Source organism: Cynoglossus semilaevis, chromosome 9 (assembly GCF_000523025.1).
Source record: "Cynoglossus semilaevis isolate Cse_v1.0 chromosome 9, Cse_v1.0, whole genome shotgun sequence".
Lineage (NCBI taxonomy): Eukaryota > Metazoa > Chordata > Actinopteri > Pleuronectiformes > Cynoglossidae > Cynoglossus > Cynoglossus semilaevis.
In genome coordinates this window covers 2,807,027-2,826,852 of record NC_024315.1, presented here as the reverse complement: position 1 = coordinate 2,826,852, position 19,826 = coordinate 2,807,027, and the positions used below count along the sequence as shown (strand labels likewise).

Here is a 19,826-nt window from a genome sequence, read left to right as displayed (position 1 = left end):
GGAAGAGAGCAGGAGAGGGAATGGAAAATTATTCAGGTTACTTGCAGAGTTAAAAAAAAAGAAGCAGTTTAAAAATGACAATTAAACAGATCTGCTCACTGAGAGATATGCAGTACAACAACAACGTTAAAGGAAATCCATACAGTACATTACCCTTGCTGTGCCCAGATGTTCTTTCCTGAACTTCTCCAAGGGTTTCATTAAAGTTTCCGTGATGTTTCTCATCTAGGCAGATAAAAAGGTCAAAACAGAATTAAAGTACCTCAGCAGCCAGATTCACCACATTACAGTTTAATTGGGTTATTAACGTTTGTTTCTTCCCAGTACACGGTGTCAACGGTACAGAGATTATTGGACTCCAGGGTCACAGCAGGTGTTTTTTATTCCAACACCACTCGTCCCGAGTTATTTAAACTCCTATTTCTATTCTTAGGATCAATTAAAGTACCTCAGCAGCCAGATTCACCACATTACAGTTTAATTGGGTTATTAACGTTTGTTTCTTCCCAGTACACGGTGTCAACGGTACAGAGATTATTGGACTCCAGGGTCACAGCAGGTGTTTTTTATTCCAACACCACTCGTCCCTAGTTATTTAAACTCCTATTTCTATTCTTAGGAGCCTATTGATTAAATTCTTTTTTTTTTTTCATTCATTCCTCTAGTGTTATGCAGACTGTAGGACGTGTCGGTGCCTGCACGCCCAACCTCCCGCCCCTGACTTTGCACAGTGATGTCAGAGCAGCCTGTTTATCATTATGGTCTGTGTCTGGCACTAAAACACTCATCTGCCCATGTCCTCGTCCGAAGCTCAGACACTACAGACTGACATTATGGCAGAGGTGCTGTTTATTAAGAGAACTTAAGAAAACTGCACCATAGAATTTAAGGACTAATAACTTCCTTTAAAGCCACATTCTACACTTTTATATGTGATTCACTGTAACATATCTTTCACACAAAGCTATTTTGTTGCAAAATCAGTACATATAAAAATTATGCAACCTGCCTTGGTATTTACAGCTTGATTAAGAGAAAAATATGCATATGCACTTCTGTCCTCTCTGCAGCCACACCCAGGAAGGTGCTGTGACAGTGACCCTTAGACCAAACACTATAAATACAAATTCAGCTGCTAGGGAACCGGTTTGTGCTGCCCACTACATGCTGGTCCTCTACAGCTAATTGAAGAAAAGGACATTATATTCCCCTCCCTGGGTGGAATAAGACTTTAAGAGGTTTGAAGTACATTGTATATATATATATAAATATATGTATACGTATTGACAGACAGAGACAGATGTAGGTATTTTCTCTGCTTTAAGCAGGTTCTGACTGGTTCTTCTCACCATCAACTCTCTTTGGTCTTCTAGGTTCGTTAGGAATTTAGAGAACTCTTGCATTGATTCATCTGTGGGGGGAAGAAAAAACCCAAAACAAATCCATTCAGTAAATTGCCACAAGTTAACATGTATGTTATGCAGGGAAACTGTTTCTGCTCTGCAGACAGAGGAAAAAAACCATAGACAAACATTTACTGTTGCATGTCTGTGTGGTGGTGATGTAACTGCGGGTTAGTGCCAAACATGTGAGGAGGCCAGCCCACACTTACCAATGCATTTCTCATCATCTGTCTTTGCATCTCCAATGTATTCAAAATGAAACTCTCCCAGGCACTGGGCAAACTTTCTCTGTGCCAAACCCAGCTCTGAAAGAACATTAAAACAATTATTAGTATTATTATTAGCAGCAGTTAAGCAGCAGCAACCTAAAAGTAGTAATTAAAAAAACATTTTTTTTTTCTTGACTTGGACATGGAAAAACACACGTGCACACAAACATGGATTAAAATTACTTTCCAGCTAAGTCATAAATGCAAAGGCACAATGTGTGGAAGGTTAACACCATATACTTTCATTGATAGTTGGTCTGATGCAAAGCACCACCTTAATCACTTTGCAAACATCCTGTTGGTCTCCAGTCTGCTACATCCTGTTTCAAACCAAACCAGTCTATGGTTTGTCTCAGGGTGTTACCACTCATTCAAAAATATACAGAAGAAAATAATACATTTAAATGCCCATGTTTCTGGTGATAAGGACATGTGATCGTATAATGAAAACAAGGCAGAAGAAATTTAAAACAAAACCGAATCAAGATAATTAGTTTGAGAATAATATGATGTCAGATTATAACTTTAACATGAGGACAACATAAGCAGGTGAATCTTTGATTAAAACACACATACACACAGACAGGAAAATTAGGTGAGATAAACTCGAGAGTCATCTGCATTACATCATATGGACCCAAAGTAGAACATGATTCACCTTTGTAGAAAATGTCAGAGACAACTAGTCTCTAAACGAAAACTTTCATGTGGATTGACAACGTCTGTGACCATGAATTTAGACGATCAATCGGTCAAACACTTTTCAAGAGCCAACCGCATTGCGATTGACCTCGAGTAAAATTAAGTCATTAGCGACACGTTACAAAGTCCATACTCCAGGGTCTGAATTAAAACATTACAGGTTTTTTTTGTAAGCCCACCGTATGCTAACAGTGGTGCATCTGGGTAGAAACACTGCAAAACAAATCTATTTCCAAACAGTGAGGAGATTCCCTGAGGTGGGATCACTCCCCAAGGGAAACATGACAGAATGCAGCCATGGTATTTTTAGACTGGAGCTATAAGCAGTAAACTGAGCAGCAGTGTCATTGGCTTTAGCAGATGGAGCTGAGACTCTATAGGAAACAACCAATGTTGTTTGTCCATTGAGCAAAGCCCACAGCTGATGGTTGAGTTAATGTGCGATCTCTCACGTTCAGAATGAGTACGTTAGCACTTTAATATAGAAAAAAAGGACAGTATTTGAATTCATTCAAATATTAGGGACTAAGAAATGAAAAATGCAACAACAATTAGGTGAATTTAAAGTAGCGGTGGAGCAGAAGTCAACAGAATGATTACATGTTAAAGACAATATTTTTAAATATGTAAAGCCCTGTACATTTTCACTATATTTTATATTACTGCTGCTTAGGCTTTTTCTTACTTTAGTCCATAATTCCTGGCTCTAATTTGTTGTAAAAAATTGTCATTTTATTACATTAAAAAGATGTTACTAGATACTTGCTTATTGGAAAAAAACCTAACAGTCGGTGCCTTTTTATGACCATTATTTCTACTAGACATTTTTTAATTGTCTAAATATGCACAGTCTGTGGTTGTTAAAATTTACTCTAGTTATGTTTTTAATCACAGACTATTACATACTGAATCTTTGGATCTTGAGAAAACTCATGGCAGTTTCAAGATTCATACTTTCTTCTCCAACAGCTTGGTTCCTTGTCAAATAATCCAAATATAAAAAATGTATGCACATATCAAGTATACTTATTTTTCCCTTTGACAATTTGTCAAGATAATTGGCATCAGAAAGATGGAAATACTGTAGCACACACAGCTGATGTATTGCAGCATTCATATAATTCCTGCTCTCAAAGTACACTCATATCAAACAAATCCTTCTTTGCCTGTTGGTGAGGTAACTGTTTTTTTAAGATATCAACAGCCAGACAGCAAAACTAATGAGGTGGAATGACAAATGCATGAAAAACAGGCATATAAATATCATATCTTTCCACAGGAATCCAGTGAATTATTTCACATGCTGGAAACAACAGCAAAAATAAAATTAATTGATTATAGCTGAATTTCTGCTCGGTAAACATGTGCGTGACACTTAGAAACTTCAGACCACAAATCATGACAGAAGAGGCTCTGTCTGCGTTTTACTTCAGGCACCACATGAAATGATAAAACAAAGCAGGCAAAAGAAACATTAGGAAAGGAAATGACAAACAGTTCTCGAGGCTGAAGTCACATGTCTCTGATGCTAAGCTAGTTATTTTGTCGTTTTATAATCGGATAGAAGTTCATAAAAAAATTTATCATGCAAGAGTTTACAGTGCGAAAGCTTTATTATAAACTGTGTAAATCACAGGCCATAAATCTGGAGTTGACATCGGTTTCACATTACAGAAAGTCAAAGACTTACATACTTAGGCCGACTTGGATTTCTAAATACAATCTGACATTAATATAACTAATGTGATGTAAACAACCATTACTGTGGTTACAAACAACAATAAATACCTTTAAAGTGGCTGTAAATCTACAGTGAGTCTAAACCAATCTGATATTTCTGGATATTCAAGGTCAAGAAAAAAATGGTACTCAATGCTATAATTTTCAAAACTGAAATGATGGATCACATCATAAACATAGGTTTATAGGTAAACATAAGTTTTAGTTTAGTTCAAAGGTTCATTAAAGTAAAAGCAAGACCTTTATGTTGTTGTTGCAAATGACCTAGTTTTTTTTTTTTAACTTGTTTTTCTCCTTTTTAAAGCTTTTTGTTATTGGTTACTGGCACTGTTGAGCATGGCAACAATGTGACCTGCATGGAAACCTGTTAAACTACAGAAGAGTGTTTAAAGCAAAAACAACTGAAAATTACTAGGTTATCTAAGAAAAGATCTGGCGGAGAAAGTGGAGGAGAAGAGTCTGTTCAACTTTTATTTGATTGTATTGACATATCAGAACCCTAGGTTTTTAAAAAAAAAAAATATCCACCGCATGTTTGCGTTACAAAATACTGTAAACAATCCTACAGTAAGTATAGAAGTGTTGACCACACTACACCTCAACAGACACAACAACACTGCAGGGTGAAGTCCCGTGTCACCGTTTTATCGATTCGACCACAGAAAGCAACAAAAACCAAGTCAAATCGAAGATATTTCCAGAACTGAGTACAAGTACACAAAATGTGTTTTCTAATTGTCCACATTGGGCCCAGAACACAGAACATCAGTGTGTATGCCTCTGCACAGTGATGTCAACAGATAGATTTGCAGGCTCTTTATTAGAACCACATGTGATCATGGTGCAGAATCACACCCGACCATAACCTGATTAAAAAGGGCTGCTTGCATGTTAAACTGACTGCGGGGTGGACAGATAATATGAGAATATATGAGGCCAGGATGTGAGGACTTCATTACACAAAACATGAAGAATGGATGTTATCCCGTTACTGTTGCATTAATTAGACCCAGACAACCTTGAAAAAAAGAAAAAGAAAAAAGGAACAGCTGCGTTTGTGTTCCTGTGCCGTTTGATTTGGTCTTGGCGGCACAGATCACCTGGATACAATCAGTGAAGGAATAAACACGAGTGGCAGATGAGGGGTTTGCATAGAAGGCTGAAGCTAAGCTCTTGTCAAAAAGGAAAGAACAGTCGTTGGTTTGAAAAAAGACAACACACTAGTGCACGTAAGACTCCGGGGCAGGGGCTTGTTCTGCTTTTTGCCTTTTAAAGAAAGGCATTTCGGAGTAAACCTGGGAAATGTCAAACCTGGCCAGTTTCTGCGCAGAAAACCAGAGACCCTAGTCTAGAGTGTACACACAGACCCCACCTTTCATTTATCTGATACAGGAGGTCGAAAGCAATGGAAAGGAAAGTAACATTACCACTGTTCTGAGGTGTGGGAAGAAAAACAAAACGACACAAAGGGAAAGTAATGGAATATTCCGGCAGTAGTAACTGTGCTGTTCCACAGATCAAAACAGATATGTTGTTAATAATGTACACATGTTTTTTTAGCAGGACGTTGTGGTAAAACACCACAAAAAACAACAGTAGAGCAGGACGTTGTGGTAAAACACCACAACAAACAAAAGTAGTTTCAATACATGTCAAAGTTAGATTCAGTTATTTAAGCTGCCTTCCTTTATTTGTGGAACAACACATTAACCTCTCCTGTGATTTAAGCCTCTGTATTCACATTGGAAAACTTCCAAAAATGTGAACATTAAAAAAAAAAATCTTGAATCTACTTTTTTTTATGTGATTCAGAATTTGATGGCTTGGTTAATATACTCATGCAGACTGCTGATGTCTCTGCTCTGTCCAACATCATGCCAATGGCCAGGGCAAGAAAAAAAGGAAAATTAAGTCAGTTTGATTATTTATTAGGGCAACAAAAAATGTAGATGTGTTACTGAGGCAAGTATCCCCCAAAATAACAGTGTCCTCGAATGTTAAGTATTTCTTGACAAACCAAAAATATCCAGTTTACTGTCAGACGGGAGTCAAGAAACCACAGAAATGTTACATTAAAAGACGTTGGTAACTTTAACATAGGTCTATAAATGCCAGTGGGTGACAAACTCTATTGTGGTTTGCAATGGATGTCACACATCTCACTGTGGACTAAAAATTCTATTTTGGTATATACTGTAAGGGAGATTGAAGGGGGGACTTTCAGTGTCGATGCATGCTAGCGTCCAGGGTTTTGTTACTAATCTTGTTAACTAATCAAAACAGAATCGAAGGCTGGCAAAAAAAAGAACAAAAGGAGGAAGGCACGGGGCCGGCCACGGGCTGTAGGACCCTGCATATTCTCCAACCTAAACAAACACAGAAAAAAAATATTACCACTCCTTAGTACCTAGAATAACAGAATCTAGGAAAGAATTAAAAGTTGGTCGCCACTAGACTTTTGGCAGATCCAGCTCGGTCCATACTTAATTTAGCTCCAACTAAGAATAAAGAAACGGACAGAGGAAGTGCTTAACACTCTGTCTGCAGTAATTTCAATAGTTCGGAACAGTTCATATAAATCTTTACTTTGAGTAATTCTTGGTATCGGAGAATAGATTGTTGTTCACACCTCCCCATAGTAAGTCATTTTTATTTATAACAGCAGAGTCTTCTCTTTGGAGGCTGCCACGTTGTATCACCATGTGATGTAATGTTACCATGTTTAATTCTGTTGCAGGGATTAGTGAAGGCTACCATACCTTATTTTGCATGCTTGGTGTGAACCATCACATTGCCTAAGTGTTTTCCCAGTAACATAGCCAGGAATGGTGTGTGAACGTTTTGCAGCTGAAGATGTCCATAGAGTATTCATTGGCAGCAGTTGCAGTGCTGTTTGTTATGATTTCTACACTCTCGTCAAATGTGCCACTCAGGTCAGAACTTGGCCCTCAAAGGCCAGCCTGGGTTTACACGACTCGCCTTTCCACAGCCCTTCCTGTTCCACTCTCCTATCTTTTCCAGTCTGAATCTCTGCTTCTCACACCACTTCCACCTTTCCCCTCAACACAGCCCGCAGGACCAAGCCCTCCTTAAACTTCTACCCCCAGCCCCTCACCCACAAATGCCCACTTAATTCATGATTTTCATGCAGATGTTTTAATTCGGACCAAAAAAGTTTGATCATGTATCAAACAGGAGCTTTATTCTTTGTGGTGTAAGACAAACGTGTTCATCTACATGACTTTATGTCTTGTGCTAATGCGATTTTAATGAAATTGTGATTACAGACGGCGGCAGTGAGCCAAAGCACACCATGAGAGCCTCCTCCTGAACCTATCTGTCAATGACAAAGAGACCGACACTTGGTCAGTGGAACTGAAAGTGAGGAAAAACACGATCCTCTTGTTAGCCAATCCATCATTTTAGGGGAAATACAGCTGTGAGCGTGACTGTGATTAATAGCAGTGTGACTCCAGACTGACTTCACTTTTTTGGAAGCAAAAACAAACAAGCATGTCAACCCCTGGACTCACAGACACTGACAGGGTCCTTTGTAGTCCTGCTCTTCATGAACCAATAAAATATCACCGACTCCTCAAACGCTTATCAAGGTTAAGCAGATGTAAGACTTGGTGTAAGACTTGTTCTGTTACGATACAAGCAATTATACAAAAGTCTTTGAATTTTCATTTGGATGCATTTCTTACTTCTTTTTTTTATTTCCTTCCATTTTTTTGGATGCATTTCTTACTTCTTTTTTTTTTATTTCCTTCCATTTTTCTTTTCTTCTCGTTGACTGAAACAGAGGGAGTGAAGAAGTCATAATGTCAGGTTTTGTTATGTTTCCCCTTCTGAAAATGAACGGGTATGCGTCCAATGTAGTGGTTAGCAAGATTATGGGGTATTATGAATGCAAAAAAGGATAAAAAAGTCTTTAGAGCAATAAATAGATGACTACAGTCTTTTTTTCTGGATTAAACAAAAAAGATTACATTTGCTAGGAATAAAAAAAAACGACTGGTGCTGCCTGACAGAGGGTACAGACAGGACACAGTTCCTGTGGAAGAAAACACTACGACAGAAGCACATCTGCATGTTGCTGCTCAAGTGAGCACTTCCATGTCATGGCACTCTGGTACAACGTTTCCTCTCAGAACCAAGGACTTTCCGTGAAGGGACATCCTTTCTGTAGTAGGAGTGGACAGTTACTGAAAGACTGAAAAGCAACAGGGACTTTGAGACCGAAAACTGACCTCACATCAGAACACATCACCAGAAACGATGACGAACATCATCTGAACTATGTGTAACATGTACATAAGGTTTACTAGCAGATATTTTTCAAGATGTATTGCACACAAATGAAAAGAAAATCATTTTCCAGGATGGAACGGCCACCGTAGCCATTGCCACACTTACAGAATGAGAGATGAGCAGGGGAGTCCTTTCTTAATTACAATCGACACTTCTAACTCTGTCAATTTTACAATGCTTTACAAAACAAAAAACAAAAAAAAAACCTTTAGATAACTGCTCAGACCTGTTAGGACAAAACTAAATTAAAAATATAAAATTAATTATGTAAACACCTTCTGTAAATGTTAGCAACTGATTTGCTGCTCTATATACTGTAGTATTTAAAAGAGTGAGGTCATGGTTTGATAAATTCCAGGCCGCTGCATGTTAGTAATGACCACCCCAAAAAAGGTAATTTGGTGTGAATGTGAGATTAAAACACACAAATTGCTAGTTTCGCAACAACACAATGAGTGACAACTACTAACACATACACAGAATCGATTCTAATTTCATAATAGGTCAACAGCAAGCAATGCACCGGATGCTTGATGAAATCCAAGATACTTGTAAGACTGAGGTACTTCTACATGACTGCAGAAACTGACCATCGATGGCAAACAAGTTATTTTCTCTATTATTATAAGTATGTCTGTTTTAGTAAGTATTACTAAAAAGAAATGTAACTATATTGATCCCATAATAGGGAAATTCTTGTGTTACACTATGGAACCGACTTCTATAGCATATGTACAACATACACCAAAACATACTCCAAATATACATATAGTAGTTCAGTACAAACACAAGCTTGGCAGGACTGTGAAGTAAGAACTACATGCAGCTCAGGGCTTCAGGGTGAATCCTAATCCTAATAAATCCTGCCATTCCAGGCAATATGTTCATACTCGTTTATACTTACAGAAATTGATCAGGAATCACTGCACATGATACATTTGGGGATATGCACACCAATATTTACTTTGATAGTAATTAATACTTATTTTGATCCAAAAACCATCTTGAACGAAGGGCTATTATCCAAGAATGTAGAATACCTCAGAACGGTGATAATAAGTGTAAAGAATGTTGAGTACCGACAAAAAAACTACTCTTAAGCAGAATTTTTTAAAAATCAAGTTCAGCATTTTAAGGCTTGTACAAAATACATCAATAATTCTTGACTTCAGTACAGTATAGGTGTTAGGCAAAAAACTGAATGCACTTGAAACAGATCAATCTCTGACCCACAACAGCTGCTACTACCAAATAAATTGTGGATGAAAACACATGACGTGACAATGTCAGTGCTTGAGTGACTTACACACCCCTCAGGACCTCATTCAGCCAACATTAATTTACCTTTGGGATCAATAAAGTATTCATCCATCCATCTCTCCATCTATCTAAGAAGAGCCGATTTAGCCTGGCCTTGGAGAGGCATGGGAAACCTACAGAAGATCATATAGAAGTTTCCTAAATTATCCCACCGCTACATAATGACCTTGATCTTTGGGTTGTGAAAATAAAAGAGAATAATGATTCCAATACTTGAACTGTCACAAAAACTGTCTGACACCGTGACAGACAGATAATCAAAGTCTTTCGATTAGGGGCTTTTTTGCCCCTGAACCTGAATTTGCATTGTAACAATGGGTAAACTAAAGATGACCCTGGGCTCGTTTTGGCTGACTGTGAAAGTAAACACATGAGGGGGTGCAAAGTAGAAAAACAAGTGAAGTAACAGTGCATAGCATCAAGCAGCCCTAAAGTTCTCATGAAATCAGCATTCAAACTATTTAATAACATAAACATTTTACTCAGCACCAAAACTTGTGGCCATTTGCCACTTTCAGTATTATTATCCCGAGTTCTAGGGGTTTCCTCGGGGGGGGGGGGGTTTCAAACGGCACGTGTTAAAGCTTTACTTGTTCCTACAGGCAAGTGTGCTTAAGACTGAGGCGTTATAACTAGTAAGCACCTTTCAAACAGGCCCAGCCCACAGGAGTATAGTTCAACGTGATAAGAATGTGATCATCTGGGAAACCTGGGATTGCGGGCTAACTGTGCCAAGCCCTGACCGACTGTCCTCATCAACGCAGCCATACCAAAGTAGAAAGTCATGATATTATCACATGATAATAATCTGCTTGGTCTTTTTTTTTTTGTTTTTTGTTTGGCATTTATAAATCAGAGACGTGGAACTAGAAGACTCAAATGGCAAGTGCAAGTCAAGATATGCACAGAAAACACACATTAAAACAAATAAGATAGACTTACGCTTTGTTGCATTGATGAGATTCTTGCCATCTTTGTAAAGCTCTTTGATAAATCTGTTGGTTTTGTCCAGCTCCGCTTCGTGCGCCTTAATTTTGTCCCTGAACTGAGGGCTGTCCAGATAGCATTCACTGAACTCCAGCGGGTGTAGTCCCATTTTTCCTGACAAATTTTCCTAAAGCTCTGGAGGAAAAAACTATTAAAAACTTCCGCTTGCTCTTCACTAAAATAATAACCCTTAAAATGTAACAACCGCGTGCGTCTCCAGCCGTTTTAAAATCAAGCAGAAAAAACTGAGGGAACACAGTAGCAGCAGCTAACCGCGGTTAGCATGGTGACTTCATCTGCAGTGGGTGTTGTTCCAGAGTTGTCAAAAAAAGTCGCGACAAGCCAACAGGTAAAATGCTCTCAAAGTTTTTTTTCAATGTGCCGTTACTGATGAAAGTATTCAACGAATGCCGTTCCACGAGACTTGTCAGGGAATCATGTTGTCTGTGTCCAATTCCGTCTGCCATCCATCAAACGTAGAAGGGAGCTCACAGAGTGACAGATTGAGAAACTCTGCTGACATCTGTGTGCTTGCTGCAAAACTTATGCCGAAGAGTAACGCTCAGAGCAAGATGGTTCACGTACTGCGATGAAAACCGAGTCGCCCTTCGTTTACTTTCTTGCGCTAGCCACCCCTCTGCCCCCAGGTGTTTTTATATTTTAATCTCTATTTTCCTGGCATCTTAAACAGTTAAATGGTGATTACTTAAAAAAAGAAATGTATGTGTTGTTCAATATAAAAACTTTCTGTTTAAGATATTATTTTATTTATTTTAAATGCAAATATTTTGGAAATTGACATTTTTTCTGTCGATAATTCAGAATCTAAACAAGGTGTTACTGGAGCTGCTACTAATAGAATCCTGCATTTGTTCCTACTTAGGCACGTTCTCATATATTTGTCAAAACTACAAAATATTACATATTGTAGACAGGGCAACACTAGTCGCTTTTTTATCTATTCACTTGAAAACGAATATTTACACTAGCACTGAGCTATAGCAGGGATTTAGATTGTTTGGCTTCAAAAATGCTTGTAGTTGGAGCTTTGGACAGTCTTTATAATTGTGGTTCACAGTTGTAGTGCACTGCCACATTTTAAACAATTTCTTTGATACATTTCTACGTTGTATATATATATATGTTGTTATATATAGTTGTTTTCTAGTCGATTGAAAAGTTACGCCCACGGAACAATTTTAACGTTGCACGTTTAGAGTCGGAGTGATTTTGTAGTCGGACAATTTACTGAACGGAAGACAATGCAGTTTAAAAAAAAAAAAATAGAAATGTGATGTACAGATTGGGTTCGCGTTCTTCAAGTATGCTTTAATTGTAAAAGGCTAAGTGTAATTTGTCGCCATGTCGTTAGGTTTTAGTAGTGACTTTTCGAGCGGTTTTATTTAGTTAAATCGATGCTATGGAAGATTGGATCACGTCTGTAGCTCGCTTTAAATGAAACCGGACTGTATAACAGCGTTGATGTACCCTGTTTCTAACCCCTTCTAATTTCCTTAAATACAGAGTAAGTCAACGTTCACTTTTGATATTTATGTACGAGGTATTTCTTTCCATTTCTGATATTTTTGCTTTTGTATCAATAATAATCCTGCTACAAGTTAATAACATAAATAAAGGCTTGAAATCACTAATAGTCACATAATATCACACAGCTAATATTGGAGAGACTGTCTGTTTTATTCCTGAATTTGAATTTTTGATTTCCGTCAAAGGGATGCCTAATGCCAGTGCAAAGCCAAAGCACAGCCGGACTAGGAGGAGGCGATGCAGAGAGGACCCGGCCAGAAATGAACTGGTCTCAAGTTCACTAGAAAGTGCACAGCAGTGCCTGTTTAACCAGGATTATGGCACCGCATATGCACACTACCTTTTGGTCCTTCACCTGGCACCTATGTTTAAAGACTTTGCCAAGGTAATAACTGTTTGCTGTAACCCACCTGGCTTATGGTTACTGCCCACTATTTTGCTTTGGATAATCACTGTAATTGAGAGTCGTAGATCCAATTCACTGTGAAGGCTGGGTAGAGAATTTCTCATGTAGTGCAGTGGAAATTACAATTTCTATCTGTACTGTTAATACAAAACGTTTTGACATGATTTTTTTTAGGAGTCCTTCAGATTCACTCTCTTCAAATGGGCAGAGGAGCTGGATTCCGTGGGTCGAATCCGGGAACTTTTTGACTGTTATGAGCAGGCACTGGAACTTTTCCCATCTGATGAGGTCATTCTGAACAGCATGGGTGAACACTTATTCAGGTAATGCATCACTCGCTCCTAACCAGCCAAAATTGAAAAAGAAATATGTATCCCAATTCCAAAATCCCAAATCACTGATCACATATATAATCCAGAATTCAGAATTCCAGCTGCTATTTGATTTTACCATTTGTGAATTAGAATCTTCTGAGACATAAATACTACAGTATTTTGATAATATCCTTTGTATCATCTAGGATGGGATTTCGTGATGAAGCTGCAGGTCACTTCCACAAAGCCTTGAAGCTGCGACCGGACTACTCAGAAGCCAGGGAGAACTTCTACTCCGTAGCCAATTGGTTGGTGGAACGCTGGCATTTTCTAATGCTAAATGATCACGGCAGGAACCAGAAGTACCAGCAAGCCATTCAGAAGGCTGTTCACAGTGGCTGCAACACTGTACTTGACATAGGTACTGGCACTGGCATCCTTGGGTGAGAACGTTTCCATGATACCTTTTTGTTAAGTTGTCCTTTGCTTCAAACTCTCATTTTGAATCAGGTGGTAGTTTACGTCATTGCTTAACATTTATGGCTCATCATAAAATGGGAACTTTATTTTATTTTTAAAATGTTCTGGTTTTCTTTTTCTTTTTCTCTCTGTGAAGCATGTGTGCTAAGAAGGCAGGGGCTGCTGAGGTTTATGCCTGTGAGTTGTCGAAAACCATGTACGAGCTGGCCTGTGACGTTGTGACTGCAAATGGAATGGGTGGCAGCATCAAGATCCTCCATATGAAGTCGCTGGACATGGAAGTTCCCAGGGACATTCCACAAAAGTAAAACTCACAGCACTTTTCTTTATTAACCTGGAATCAAAGAATTTTAAAGAATCAAAGATTTTATTCTAATTTCCCGCCGATGTCTTTGCTTCACAGGGTATCCCTGGTGGTGACAGAGACGGTAGATGCAGGATTGTTTGGAGAGGGCATCATCGAAAGTCTCATTCACGCCTGGCGCCACCTCCTGCTGCCTCCGCAGGTAATTATCAAACAGAAACTCAGGGCTAGAAACAGAAATATGTCTTCATTAGTGAGCCGGTGATACAGAGTCTGAGAAGTCTGTTGCTTACAATGTTGTAATATGTATCCTGATGTTTTAAAGACCATGTTTGGTCATTTAACTTACGGGAAAACACATTAACACAGTGGTTTCCAAAGTAGAGGGTGGGCTCCCCCTTGGGTGGGCCCAGAGTTATTGCAGGGTCAATGCAGGAGGTTAAATTAATTGCATTTTAATTTTATTAAGGTCACAGTGGGAAAAAATATGTATTTCTAATTTTTTTTTTATTAAGGTCACAGTGGGAAAAGAGTATCTGTTTTTTGGAATTTAAACATTTGCATTTAAACTTAATATAAATGCAAAAGTATAAATGTTTTATTTCTAGTATGTAGATGTTGTTGTGCAATATAAACAAATAAACATTTCTCACTAAGACAGGTGAGAATGAACTGATGGCCCAGTCTGTAACAGGACGTGTCATCCCTGCTGGAGCCACTGTGTTTGGAATGGCCGTTGAGTCTGCAGAGATCCGTCGGCATCACAGGTGGGCCGCGCCAGCTGTCAACGGTCTTACAAATAAAAGTTTAGGTTTTTGTTCTAAACAACAAAAGCCTAACAACTAATTTTTTTTTCTGATCAGGTTGTGTGTGTCAAAAGTGGGAGGTCTGTCTATGGCCACGGCTGGTGAGCTTCGTAGTCCGGTGAGCTGCAGCGCACAGCCCGACGACTCCATGGAACCGTACACCACCGAGAGACTCAGCAGAATCCCTGGAGGATATAAATCTCTCACAGAGCCCTTCACTGCTCTCCAAATAGATTTTAATAATGTTCAGGTGAGAAGACACACCATTTGGGATAATTACTCATTTGTCATTAGGGAGAAATGATCGGTCCACCAATCACCGTGAAGACAAATGTGTACTATTTGTCAGATGTTTTAGTTTTAGCCATAACCAAAAGTATTAAATGTAGTATCAAAGTAAAGTAAAAAGTATATTTATTATTTCCATTAAAATGCAAATATTGTAATATTAGACCATGTTTTATTAATAAACTGTAGTTAAAATAGTTCAGGTTTAGATTAGATTAAATTAAACTTTATTGAAACTTGTATTTAATATTTTTATTTAATAGATATGTATGGTTCATTGTTCTGCTGTTATACCAAGACTGTGTTTAAAACATGTAGGAACTGGAGGGTCTGAGCTCCAGGGAGGTCCAGCAGGTCTGTCTGCCTGTGGTTCAACAAGGGGAGCTGGACGCTCTGGCTGTCTGGTTCCAGCTCCACCTGGATGAGCAGAGCAGTCTGTCCACTGGACCCCAGGAGGACACCTGCTGGGAGCAGGCCATCTACCCTGTCCACAGTGCCCAGGGTGAGAGACCGAAAAACTTTATTGAATTTCATTTTCAGTGAACATCACTTGTACTTTTAGTTTTCAATCTGAGTTTCAATCTATATTTTATGTATTTTCTTTTGTCCTGCACTTCCTTGTTTCATCAGATGAGGGCAGTGTGTTTTAGGCTAAAATCCAAGGTGTCTTCTTTCTCTAATCGGTTATAGCAAGTTTCTACATTATATACAGTATACCAATTACAATTAAATTTTTGACAATAATTCAAAATTTAAAAAAAAGTTTAATAATTCACCCTCATGAATGTATATTAAAATTACCATCAAAGAACACGGTTGTCCAGATAGAATTCAAAGCTTTTCACTTCTTTGGTAATTGACTTCAGCAGCAGTGAGAGAGTCGCTTCCTTTCCTGATGAACATCAACATCCCTTTCCTGGCTGCTGTGATCACCTGTGACACTCTTTAGTGCTCATGAAATTCTTATAGGAAATAAATATGCATTTTCCCAAAAGGCTGAGACGAGCTGTGCACTGACAGGAACAGATGTTATTCCTGTAGGAATCCTTTTTCACTCCTCTCCCCCTCTCACCTCTGAGTGGTATTCCTCTGTTGGCCTTCTTCTCATTTTGACAACTGTTTTGCTTCAGATTGATACTGAAAAAAAATGTTATTTACAATTTATTGTTTGATTGTAATCATGTAACTCACCGGTTTCCTTTGTGTCTCTGCAGCTTTTCTACTGAAGCCTGGCGATATGCTGATCGTTGAGATCACGTGTGGAGACGCCTACCTGAGGCTCTGCAGTGTCGCTGTGCTGAGAGACGGCCGAGAAATCCGTCTGGACAGGCAGCACGACCCGGGTCATTCAGGAAAACCGGTTTCGGTCCCAAACCCTGAGGCTGAACTGTGCAGCGCGTTGGCATGTCTGCAGACTGACCAGAATCAAACTAAACACTTCTGCGTTCTGGAGTGTTCAGAGATGGCTCTACTGAACAACTGGGATTACCATCAGAAATTTAACATTGCGTTAGGAAAACTCATCTCCCAGCTGAAGGTGACGGGAAGAGACGCTAAGCAGGAATCCAGCGTTGGGTCAAACCTCGGTGACCGTGCTAACTCCTCAGACTGTAGAGACCTAATGTACGTGCTCGACGTGTCCGAGGGCTTCTCTCTGCTCTCGCTTATCGCTGCCAGTCACGGTCACGTGAAGGCCTTCAGCTCTGTGGAAAAGCACAAGCAGCAGGAAGTTCTGAAGAGACTGGCTCGGTCCAGTAACATCTCAGAAAATCATCTGGAGTTCTGGCTCAACCACATGGAGGACGAGCAGGGCATGCTGAAGAGGCCTTCAGGGGAGAAACTCTGGAGCGCCATCATGCTGGACTGTGTCGAGACCAGTGGTCTGATCAGGCAGAAGCTGATGGAGAAAGCCTCACTGGCCAGGTACAGGGTGACGTTTGATTCTTTCATAACCAGTTGTAGTTCGTAGTACAACTTAATTAAAAAACTTACTGTAACAAACACTGTTGCTCTTCCAGGTGTCTCCTGGAGGAGGGAGGACGCATTTTCCCAGAGCGCATTGTGGTGCATGGAATGCTGGTGGAGTCGGACACACTACTGCTGGAAAGCGCCGTCCAGGGTCCGGAGCCGACGCTGGGCTTTAATATCGCTCCGTTCATCAACCAGTTCACTGTAAGTTTGTCTGCAAAATTCAAAGCTGCATCAGTGAGTGAATTTCTTATACCGGATCAAAACGCTGCAGCACTGATGACATGTGGCCTATGTATTTCAGGTCCAAAAAAAATCACAGTCACAAAAAATGTCCATTTCCATTTTTACCCCAAAAGGGCAGGTATGTTTTTAGTTTGAAGCAATAAAGAAGTAATGATAGTTTGCTGCTGCTTCATGATCGTAGTGGAAACCCTGCTCTATATTCACCAAATCAACTGCATCTCCGAGTTAAATCTCCTAATAACTACTGACTTCAAATTAGACCGTCTTCTAATCCAGCTGAAATGACTTCTGGAGTCAACTTTTGAAGTAAATAGTTGATCTGAATCCTTCTCAGACTTCATAACGACTCTTCCTTCTATTGTTCGCCTCTGGTCTCCTTTATTCTATCTCATGTTGCTGATGCAACCTTCAGTCTTGTGTTCCTGATGCAACCGTCAACACTCAGACTCATCACATGCAGTATGCAGCGTTTGTAAGCTTTGCGTCATTCAACTCGCACATTTCTCTCTTTAGGTGCAAATACGCTGCCCCCGGTGTCGGTTAAGTGTGATTGACACAAAGTTTGACACCAGACACAATAAAGATTTACCTCAAATCTCTAATGAAAGTTTACTCAGGCGTAGCCAGAAGTGTTTTTTTCTGTGTAACGTTCAGGTGTTTCAGCAAGAATAACAAGGTCCAGGACTGCGTTTGCTCTGCTTTGATGTCTTTTTTTTTTTTCTCCGATACTTTGAAGAAGCTGCAGAATCCCAAAGGATTCTTCTTTTTTATTTGGTCTGGTGGTTATTTATCTGTTGTTTTTGTTGTATCATGTTAGCAGTGTAGTTTTTTGCATGATCTCTTCCTCACGGGATGGCGGGGTTTATTTTACCAGATGTTGTCTTTGAGTGACATTACGTAAGCGTCAACAACACACAGCTTGGCCTGGGACAATCCTACCTGAATCCATCAGTGCACATTACATCAAGAACATCAAAAAGACACGGAGCAGCGACGGGACTTTTGTTTTGCAGGAAAGGAGACGGCGACACGTTTCACTGCTGCAGCATTTGAGGTTTTAGAGTTGAGTTAGTGGGTTTAAAGTTTTAGAGCTTGGGTTTTAAAACACTGACCCTCACCATTACAACCGTGATGTAAATCTCATAAACTACAAATTTATGTTGTTGTTTTTTTTCTCTGAAGTTTAGATCTACACTAATGTTGTCCACGTCACATTTTCTTTAGGTTCCAGTCCACGTGTTTCTGGACTTTTCCACACTGCAGTGTCGACATCTGAGCGAGTCTGTGGAGCTCTTTGTATTAAACCTCATGGATGTCACTGCAAACTACAGCAACAGAGAGATCAAGGTAAGAAACAGTTTGGTGTACTATAAAATAACTTGTCTCTGAATATCAGAGGCTTGGTCTGATGTGATAATTCTCTCTGTATATTTCCTGGTGGATCATATCTTTTAAATTTGATATTTTAGTGAATTACACTCCTGTATTATATTATATATTTAAATGTATCCCAGCAAAGGGTAAAGTGAATAAACCAAGCTATTCTAGGTTGTTAAATGCAACAGAAATCAACAAAAAGGTTAAAATTTACAACTAGAAAATGAACCCATCCTAATAATTTAATTTATTTACCTGCTACATTTAATGAATATTTAGTATTTCAGCAGTATTGGGATTTAATTTATTTACCTGCTACATTTAATAAATATTTAGCAGTATTGGGGTGGAGTCCAAGTATCAGAGTGGTCTTCCTCAGGTGCCATGTTTTAATTCCTAGGTCCAGACCACAGCTGCAGGCAGAATAACTGCCATTCCCTTCTGGTACCACATCTACCTGGACCAGGAGATCAGCGTCAGCACCTTCAGCCAGAACTCCCACTGGAGGCAGGCAGCTGCTGTGCTGCAGCAGCCCCTCAAAGTCCTGGCTGGAGACTGGATCCTTCTCTCTGTGAAGCTCCAAAAAAGCACCATCTCCATATCAGCACAAGTTCTTACTTCCCCCGATCCTAACACATAATACCTAGATAATAATAATAATAATTTAAAAACCTGTTTTCACTATAAAGCTGGTTCATCACCGTCAGAGAATGATTTTAACCGTTAACCATGTCTAAGTTTGGACAACGAATGTGACGTTTCTTTAATAAAAGTGAGAAACAGAGCGAGGCTGGGGGGTTGTTGATCAGATTTATTGACGAGACTGTGAAAGAGAGACTCTATTAGATCTGTGGAGGAACATGTTTACGTTGTTTAGATCAGTGGTTCACAAAGTGCGGGGTGGGGCCCACCTGGGGGATTCAAAGTTATTGCAGGTGGGGGCAGAAGGTCAAATCAGTTAATGGCCAGTGGCAAAAATACACTAATTTGTATTTGATTTTTTCCATTTTCAGTGGGAATGTCCATTTTTAGGATTGACGTCTGCTAAAGACATCAATGTAAATGTGCGTTCAATGACAACAGACCGATCTACTAAGGTTTGAGAACCACTTATTTAAACCTTTTTCTTATTATTATTATAAAAATGACTTAAACAACTCCTCGACCTCAAATATGTCCCAACAACATCCAACATAAGCAGGCAAATACACTGAGAAGGTTTAGGTTCAAAGTTCATCCAGTAATGGCTCTAACGTGTTGTAGAACATGTCACATCTCAAAGCTTAAGCAGTGGTGTGTAGTTTAATTCCATGGCACACTGTGAGGATGAGTGTGTAACTGCTTCTATTCACTG

At 39.3% G+C, this 19,826-nt stretch overlaps 2 protein-coding genes across 3 annotated transcripts in view; one reads left to right on the top strand and one right to left on the bottom strand.

Annotated features, from left to right (window-relative positions):
- Window positions 1-11,320, bottom strand: part of arhgap10 (Rho GTPase activating protein 10) — a 37,411-nt gene extending 26,091 nt beyond the window's left edge. For both annotated transcript variants that reach the window (XM_008316444.3, XM_008316445.3), the window contains exons 1-4: window positions 10,691-11,320; window positions 1,613-1,708; window positions 1,350-1,411; window positions 154-225 (exon numbers count right to left, since the gene is read on the bottom strand). In XM_008316444.3, the coding sequence (XP_008314666.1) occupies window positions 154-225; window positions 1,350-1,411; window positions 1,613-1,708; window positions 10,691-10,844 (384 nt within the window). In that variant the 5' untranslated portion in view covers window positions 10,845-11,320. The remainder of the gene's footprint in view (window positions 1-153; window positions 226-1,349; window positions 1,412-1,612; window positions 1,709-10,690) is intronic.
- Window positions 11,321-11,951: 631 nt separating this feature from the next.
- Window positions 11,952-19,260, top strand: prmt9 (protein arginine methyltransferase 9). Its single transcript, XM_008316443.3, has 13 exons — window positions 11,952-12,260; window positions 12,469-12,668; window positions 12,864-13,012; window positions 13,210-13,446; window positions 13,620-13,787; window positions 13,887-13,989; window positions 14,445-14,554; window positions 14,651-14,843; window positions 15,200-15,383; window positions 16,096-16,804; window positions 16,900-17,053; window positions 18,320-18,442; window positions 18,873-19,260. The coding sequence occupies exons 2-13, from the start codon at window positions 12,471-12,473 to the stop codon at window positions 19,110-19,112; spliced, it is 2,568 nt and encodes an 855-aa protein (XP_008314665.1). The 5' UTR covers window positions 11,952-12,260; window positions 12,469-12,470; the 3' UTR covers window positions 19,113-19,260.
- The last annotated feature ends 566 nt before the right edge of the window (window positions 19,261-19,826 follow it).